Source organism: Carcharodon carcharias, chromosome 9 (assembly GCF_017639515.1).
Source record: "Carcharodon carcharias isolate sCarCar2 chromosome 9, sCarCar2.pri, whole genome shotgun sequence".
Classification (NCBI taxonomy): domain Eukaryota; kingdom Metazoa; phylum Chordata; class Chondrichthyes; order Lamniformes; family Lamnidae; genus Carcharodon; species Carcharodon carcharias.
The window spans coordinates 84,589,840-84,598,824 of NC_054475.1; the positions used below are offsets into that span (position 1 = coordinate 84,589,840).

General features: G+C 53.4%; 1 protein-coding gene across 1 annotated transcript in view; it reads right to left on the reverse strand.

Annotated features, from left to right (window-relative positions):
- LOC121282566 (protein FAM162B-like) overlaps positions 1–5,669 on the reverse strand; it is a 36,842-nt gene extending 31,173 nt beyond the window's left edge. Inside the window, exon 1 of the mRNA XM_041196313.1 lies at positions 5,336–5,669. Within this exon, the coding sequence (XP_041052247.1) occupies positions 5,336–5,507 (172 nt within the window). The 5' untranslated portion in view covers positions 5,508–5,669. The remainder of the gene's footprint in view (positions 1–5,335) is intronic.
- Between the last annotated feature and the right edge of the window lie 3,316 nt (positions 5,670–8,985).

Genomic DNA, 8,985 nt, shown 5'->3' on the forward strand with positions numbered 1-8,985 from the left:
TCCTGGACTCGAACTCAAGTTCTGTCGAAGGGTCATGAGGACTCGAAACGTCAACTCTTTTCTTCTCCGCCGATGCTGCCAGACTTGCTGAGTTTTTCCAGGTAATTCTGTTTTTGTTGTGTATTTATAGCCATGTTTTCTTGTGCTTCAGGGCACACTCAGGGCACAGTTCAAACTCTGGCTTTAAGCTGAATGCCAGAGGTGTAAGACTTCTTATATCATCAAGCACTAGAATTTGACAATATCTCCAAGAAATTCACTCACAGGAAGTGACTCAGTTGGGGTAGGCAGTGTATATATTGTCACAATTGTGCAGCACAGGGTGAATGGTGTCAGATGAAGCAGTGGATCTTTTCCTGTCAGTCATTGTTTGTACATTTGTAATACTGTGAATTCCAGTACAGGTACTGAGCCTCACAAGATGTCAATGTGGGGTAGAGCTCAGGGTTTCAAAAACATGGCTCCAATTCTCTAACCCACGCACAGCACTAAGGAGGCCTTTGAGTCGGTAGCCAAAGCTCCTAGTTTTGGCCTATTAGGTTACCCAGCTGATGTGTAGAAGTGGAGCAGAATTGACTGGCTGAATTCAGCCAGCTTCTCTCAGAAAAAAGAACCTGGATTTGAAAGCAATGGATTATCACTTCAGTGGCTTGGTGGTGAATGCACTAACTTATGTCAGTGAGTCAGTCATACTTGAGCGATTCCACATCTGAATCGACTGTGTTCACACGTGACCGTGACAGCTCTACAACTAGGCATAAAGCCTCTGGAGCTGGGGAGGAAATCAGTCTGTGCTTCTGCTCCTAATTCAGTGCTCTCTCTCTACAGTTTTTATTTGTTTGTGTGTGTGTGTCCGGTTGTATGCTTGCATGTATGTGTGTGTGATCGTGTACTTGTTAAGCTGTGTGTTTGTGTGCCTGTATGTGTTTCTGTGCCTGCATGTGTGTGTTTCTGTGTCTGAGTGTCTGGATGTTTGCATTTCTGAGGGTTTCTGTGTCTGCATGTGTGTGTGGTTGTATGTTTGTGTGTGTGTGTCTGTACCTGTGTATCTATTTGTGTGTGTGTGTGTGTGTGTGTGTCTGTAGCTGTGTATCTGCTTTTGAGTATATGCACAGTAAATGGGGAGAAAAGAATCATACGCATAATGGACTCCCCTACGACCTACACAGACCATCCAAAAACTGCTTCCATTTGCTCCGACCAAATATCAGGAAGATCGAAGCCATTGGATTCAGAGCCTGTCATAAACACTGCTCCCTGGCCACCGACTCCACCCCTGTCCCTGGTTACTGTCTGAGGCTGAGCCAGACTGTTTACAACCTCGGTGTCATAATTGACCTCGAGTTGAGCTTCTAACCACATATCCACACCATCAGCACTGATTTCCACCTTTGTATCATTGTCCGACTTTTATAATTTATTTTCTTGAGATGTGGGCGTTGCTGGCAAAGCCAGCATTTGTTTCATATCCCTAAATGTCCTTGAGAAGGTGGTGGTGAGCTGCCTTCTTGAACTGCTGCAGTCCGTGTGGTGTACACCCACAGTGCTGTTAGAGAGGGAGTTCCAGGATATTTCCAAATCAGGATGGTGAGTGACTTGGAGGGGAACTTCCAGCTGATGGTGTTCCCATCTATCTGCTGCCCTTGTCCTTCTAGACGGCAGTGGTCGTGGGTTTCAGAGGTGCTGTCAAAGAGCTTTGGTGAATTCCTGCAGTGCATCTTGTAGATCGTACACACTGCTGCCACTGTGGGTCAGTGGTGGAGGGAGTGAATGTTTGTGGATGGGGTGCCAATCAAGTCGGCTGCTTTGTCCTGGATGGTATCAAGCTTCTTGAGTGTTGTGGGAGCTGCACTCATCCAGGCAAGTGGAGAGTATTCCATCACACTCCTGACTTGTGCCTTGTAGATCGTGGACAGGCTTTGGGGAGTCAGGAGGTGAGTTACTCGCTGCAGGATTCCCAGCCTCTGACCTGCTCTTGTAGCCACGGTGTTTATATGGCTAGTCCAGTTCAGTTTCAGGTCAATGGTAACCCCCAGGATGTTGATAGTGGGGAATTCAGCAATGGTAATGCCATTGAACATCAAGGGGCGATGGTTGCATTCTCTCTTGTTGGAGATGGTCATTGCTTGGTACTTTGTGTGGCAGAAATGTTGCTTGCCACTTGTTAGCTCAAGCCTGGGTATTGTCCAGGTCTTGCTGCATTTGGACATGGACTGCTTCAGTATCTTGGGAGTCACGAATGGTGCTGAACATTGTGCAATCATCAGTGAAATCCTCACTTCTGACCTTATGATGGAAGGAAGGTCATTGATGAAGCAGCTGAAGATGGGTTGGGGCGAGGAACTCCTGCAGTGATGTCCTGGAGCTGAGATGACTGACCTCCAGCAACCACAACCATCTTCCTTTGTGCTAGGTTTGATTCCAACCAGCGGAGAGTTTTCCCCTCGATTCCCATTGACTCCAGTTTTGCTAGAGCTCCTTGATGTCACACTCCGTCAAATGCTGCATTGGTGTCAAGGGCAGTCACTCTCACCTCACCTCGGGAGTTCAGCTCTTATGTCCATGCTTGAACCAAGGCTGTAATGAGGTCAGGAGCTGAGTGGCTCTGGCGAAACCTAAACTGTGTGTGTGTTTGTGTCTGCAGCTGTAGATCTGTTTTTCAGTGCGTGTATATGTGTATGTGTCTGTACCTGTGTGTCTGTTTTTGAGTATATGTGTGTGTTTGTGTCTGTACCTGTGTATCTGTTTTTGTGTGCATGTGTATATACCTTTGTATCTATTTTTGAGTATATATGTGCGTATGTATTGCCTATCCTCCCAGACAGGAGGAAAATCATAGGGGCATTAAAAAAATCCTTTGTTTATTTATTATTTTTGGAGATGGGGGAGAAAAGGCTGTTTGACGGACGGTTAAGTATCATCTAATTTGGTAATGAAGAGGCTGCTCATTTTCTAATTGGGAAAGTGGTCCATCCCTGGGTGGACATGTCTGGTGGAATTGTGGGCGGGGTGTTTGGAGCAGGGAAGTCATGTGTTGAGACCTCCAGGAATCTGTCCAAATGGACCTCTTTAGAGCATATATATATATATATATATATGCATGTATATGTGGGTGCATGTGTGTGTGTGTTGGGAATGGCAGAAAGAAAATGGATTGGGCTTACCTCCAATATCTGCCACTCTTCTACTGCACACATGAAAATAACACAAAGCCTAAACCAGCCAACATTTCATTCCCAGGCTCATAAATCAAGATTGGTCGGATTGGTGAGATATCGGGAGTTACCTTCACACCTCACACGGTGACCCTCTGTTTACTCGCTATACACAGGGAAATTGGGCAGTGTGCTGTTAATTGACCCAACATTTACATTGCTGTTTTTTTAAATTAATACAGCTCCTGTAAAACAAGTCACTGAGCGGTTTTTAAGGAAAGGTCATTTCATTTAGAGGCCAGGAACAGACATTTCATCTAAATACTGACATCCAGCCCAGCCTGCTGTGTGCCATTAGACTCCTTAATGTAGCATGAATTTAAGAATATTATAAAAGAAAATTACATTAGCTCTGCCAGATCAGATTACCAACACATACTAGACAAACCCTGTTGAATAAATACACTGCTCATAGAATACTGCACACAAGAGGCTATTCAGCCCATGGTGTTTGCGCCAGCTCTTTGAAAGAATTATCCAATTAGAACCATATCCCTTCTTTTTTCCCATAGTCCTGTAAATGTTGCCTTTTCATGGCTTTATCCAATTCTCTTTTGTAAGCTTTTACTGAATCTGTTTTCACCAGTGTATTTCAAATCATAACAACTGGCCGTGTAAAGAAAGGTTCTCCACATAGGACCCCTGGCTCTTTGCGAATTTTCAAATGTTTTGTCAAAACACATTATTCTTTTCATCGCTCCTTTAATAATTAGGGGGGGGGGGGGGGGGGGAGCCCTCCAGAATATCCTGTATTAATGTACCTGCAGGTAAATGTAGCAGATCTGGCAAGAGTGGGCCCTTTAAATGAAAGATGTTGGAGATACACTCATGATATCTAGCAGAAAGAAGCAGGAATTCAATCTTCCACCCCACCAGCCGTAATGGATCATTTTCCGCCATTTCCGCCACTTTGTGTGATGCAACGACCAAACACTCTCTCAGCATTTCGAAGGGATTGTGTTCCCTCAGTGGTATCCTAGTCCATTCCTCAATCACATCTAAAACCCTCTCTCTTTCCCATCGGAACATCCCACACAAGTGTAGGAGATGCAACACCTGCCCTTTTTGTCCTCCTCACTGCCCAAGGTAACAAACACTCCTTCCAGGTGAAGCAGCGATTTACGTGTGCTTCTTTCAATCTGGTGTTACTGCATTCGCTGCTCACAGTTGGCTGTGCTCTACATTGGGGACACCAAAACAGATCAGGCGACCGCTTTGTGGAACACCTCTGTTCAGTCTGAAGTCATTGATCCCCTAGCTTCCGGTTGCTTGTCATCTTAATTCTCCACCTTTGCCCTCACACTGGCCTCTCAGTCCCCCAGTGAAACTCGATGAAAACTCAAGGACAGGGTCTCATCTTTCGATTTGACAGCCTTCTGGACTCAACACTGAATTCAACAGTTTCAGTCCGTAAGCACTGCCTCCATTTTGTTTTGGTTTTTTTAAATATAGGTTTTGGTTTTATTCTCAATATTGCTTTTGGGTGGCAGCTCTGCAGCATTGTCATTCATGTCTCGTCAAGTCACATTGCGCAAGTAACAGAAGGCCTCCGTGGGCCATGGAGTGCACAAAAAATGTTGGAAGCCCTGGAATCCACTGGGAAGCTGCCAGGTTTCACTGGACAGTCTCCCGACTTGGGAGCGATTTCCCTACACAACACCCTCTGTCCCCATTTGGACAAAATTCCTGTGGAGCTAGCAAGTGGCCCTTAAGCGGCTCAATTTTGTGCCAGTTGGGCAACCGATCTGCCACTGGCAAAATAGCATGGTGGCAGGAAGGTGCTGGACATCCCTCCTGATGCCTTCCTCCATCATTCTGCCAACTCCCAGACTGTTGCCATTAGGCTGGTAAAATTCCAGCACTCCCACCCCCGCATCTTTTGTCTCTTTACCTATTTCATTGCCACTCCCTTCGGCCCTGCACCACTTCTGTCATTTAATCTGTCCTGTCCCCAACACACCTCTTTTGTTCTTCCCCCCACCCCCCCCCTTCATTTGATTAAAACTTATTACATTTCTAACTTTTCCCAGACCTGAAAAAGTGAACTCTCATTCTTGGTATTTTATCAGCAATTTTGGTTTTTATATTTAACAGCTACTGACTCGATCTATGATCCTTACCCAATTCAGGTGCGTCAGCTCGTACAGTAGAGTCTGTGGCTTTAACAACGTTGTCCTGGTTCACTTTACTACAAAGAGATCGCCTTGGTTTTAGCCAGGAGACATTAGTGGGAGATTTCCCAGTGACTGCGGCTGGGATCAGGCTCCTGGCTCTCAACAAACCTCTCCACATCTTGCACTTACTCCGGGCCCGGGAAGACACTCTGTGAGCTTTCAGGAAGCGGACTTGCCAGTTTTGGAGTTTGAGAACTGGAGGAAATCCGTGTTCAGGAAGAGAGAGTTCTCAGCAATGACGCGCGGCTCTGATGCAACACACTTTAAAGGAAATGTGTGTGCAAAGTTTCAATTTTACTGCCCCCGCCGTTGTCTGGGTCACCTCCTTGGGAAGAAAGCAGCAGCTTTAGCGCAAACGGGAGCTGCCGAAATTGAAGTCCTGACCTGGTGTCAGTGGCCCGGCTCAGCCCAGGACAGAACTCACTATAGAGAGGCAGCTGGAAATGGCGAACTCACCCCCTCAATCATTACTCACCCCCTTCATCTCTCCCCCATCCCCATCTTCCCCCTCATCCCCACCCCTCCCTCATCTCTCCCCTCCCTCATCCCCCCATCTCCCCCTCCCTCAACCCCCCATCTCCCCCCTCCCTCATCCCATCTCCCCCTCCCTCATCCCCATCTCCCCCCCTCATCCCCCATCTCCCCCTCCCTCATACCCCCATCTCCCCCTCCCTCATACCCCCATCTCCCCCTCCCTCATACCCCCATCTGCCCCCTTCCTCATCCCCCCACATCCCTCTCCCTCATCCCCATGTCCCCCTCCCTCATCGCCCCATTTCCCCCCTGCCCCATTCCCCCATCTCCCCCCTCCCTCATCCCCATCTCTCCCCTCCCTCATCCCCCATCCCCCTCCCTCATCCCCCATCTCCCCCTCCCTCATCCCCCCATCTCCCCTCTCCACCCATCTCCCCCTCCCTCATCCCCCGTCTCCCCCCATCCCCCATCTCCCTCCTCATTTCACCATCTCCACCCTCCCTCATTCCCCCATCTCCACCCTCCCTTATTCCCCCATATCCACCCTCCCTCATTCCCCCATCACTCCCCTCTCATCCCCCCATCTCCCCCTCCCTCATCTCCCCATCTACCCCCACCCCTCATCCCCCATCTCCTCCCTCCCTCATCCCCATCTCCACCCCTCATCCCCTCATTTCCCCCTCCCTCATCCCTCATCCCTCATCCCTCCCATCTCCCCCCTCCCTCACATCTCCCCCTCCCTCATTCCCCCTCCCATCTCCACCTCCCTCATCCCCCATTTCATCACTGGTTCATCAAAACCCTTGCTCATGCCCACACGCTCATCCCTCGTCAACCCCTCTCCCCCATCCCTCTCTCCCCCATCCACCCTCTCCTCTTCTCCCCCTCATTGCCCTTTCCCCTCCCCCCTCATTCCCCGCTCCCCTCCCCCTCATTCCCCCTCCCCTCCCCCTCATTCCCCCTCCCCACCCCCTCATTCCCCCTCCCCCTCATTCCCCCCTCCCCTCCCCCTCATTCCCCCCTCCCATCCCCCTCCTTCCCCCTCTCATCCCCCTCCTTCCCCCTCCCCTCGCCTCCCCCTCATCCCCCTCCTTCCCCCTCCCCCTCCCCCCACCCCTCTCCCTCATCCCCCTCCCCTCCCCACCATCTCCCCCTCCCCTCCCCCATCTCCCCCTCCCCTCCCCCATCTCCCCCTCCCCTCCCTTCCCCCTACTCCTCCCATCCCCACTCTCGTCCCCCTTCCATCCCCAGTCCATCCCCACTCCCCTCCCCCTCCTGCCCCCTCCACTCCTCCCCTCCCCCCTCCCCTCCTCATCTCCCTCCTCATCGCACCCCTACCCACCCCCATCTTGCCTCCACTCCCCCATCTCACCCCTACCCTCCCCCCATCTCCCCCTCCCCTCCCCCATCTCACCCCTCCCCTCCCCCCATCTCCCCATCCCCTCCCCCCATCTACCCCTCCCCTCCCCATCTCCCTGTCCCCTCCGCCAATATCCCCCTCCCCTCCCCATCTCCCCCTCCCCTCCCCCATGCCCTCCCTCGTCTCCCCCACCCCCTCTTCTCCCCACACCCCTGCCCCATCCCCTCCCCTCCTCCTCACCACCTCGCCAGTCCCCTTCAAACCCCCCTCCCCTCCCCCACATTCACCCTCCCCTCCTCATCATCCCCATTCCTAACCCCCGTCATCTCCATTCCTCCCCCCTCATTCCCTCACCCTCATTCCCTCTCTCCTCCCCCTCATTTCCCCTCCCCTCCCCCCTCAATCCCCCTCCCCTCCCCTCCCCCCTCAATCCCCCTCCCTCCCCACCCCCTCATCCCCCCTCCCCACCCCTCCCCCCTTCCCCTTCACTCCCCCCTCATCCCCCATCTCCCACCCATTTCCTACCACCAGCTCCCCTCCCCTCCCCTCCCCCCAATCCCCCTCCCCTCCCCCCAATCCCCCTTCCCTCCCCCCATGTCCTCCCTCTTCTCCCCATCCCCCTCCTCTCACCCCATCCCACCCCCTATCTCCCCATCCCCCCTCCTCTCCCTCACCTCCCCCACATATGCCCCATTCCCTACCCCTACCCAACCCCTCCCCCATCCCCATCCCTCCACCCTCCCACTCCTCTCCCCCCCCTCCCCTCCTCCTCCCGCCCAACATCCCCTCCTTCCCCGTCCCTCCAACCCTCATGTCCCCTCCACTCCCCTCTCCCCCTCCCCCTCCCCACCCTCCTCCTCCCCTTCAACATTCCCCTCCCCCCATCTCCCCCTCCCCTCCCCCATCTCACCCCTCCCCTCCCCCATCTCACTCATTCCCCCATCTCATCCCTCCCTCATCTCCCCCTCCCTCATCTCCCCCTCCCTTATCTCCCACCTCCCCTCCCCTCCCCATCTCCCATCCTCCCCTCTGGCCCACCTCCCCTCCTCCCCCTCCCCTCCTCGCTCCTCCCCTCCTGCCCCTCCATCCCTCCCACTCCCCTCCTCCCCTCCCCTCCTCATCTCCCCGCTCATCATCCCATCCCCTTCCCCCATCTCCCACCCTCCACTCCCCTCCATCTCCCCCGTCCACTCCACCCATCTCCCCCTCCCAACCCCTCCCCTCCTCTCCTCCCATCTCACCCCCTCCCCTCCCCCTCATCTCACCCTTTCCCCTCCGCGCCATCTCTCCCTTCCCCTCCCCCATCTCTCCCTTCCCCTCCCCCCATCTCTCCCTTCCACTCCCCGCATCACTCCCTTTCCCTCCACCCCATCTCTCACCAACCCTCCCCACCATCTCACCCATCCCTTCCCCCCCATCTCTCCCTTCCCCTCTCCCCCATCTCTCCCTTCCCCTTTCCCCATCTGTCCCTTCCCCTCTCCCCATCTGTCCCTTCCCCTCCCCCCATCTCTCCCTTCCCCTCCCCCCATCCCTCCCACCCCCTCCCCCCCATCCCTCCCACCCCCTCCCCCAATCTCTCCCATCCCCTCATCCCCATTTCTCCACTCCCCTCCCCCCATCTGGCACCTCCCCCTTCGATCTCAACCCTCCCCCCCAGGTTCCCCTCCCCTCCCCTCCCCCCATCTCACGCCTCCCGTTCGCCCTCCCCTCCTCATGTCTCCCCTCACCCCTATCTCACCCCATCTCCCCCCTCCGATCCCCC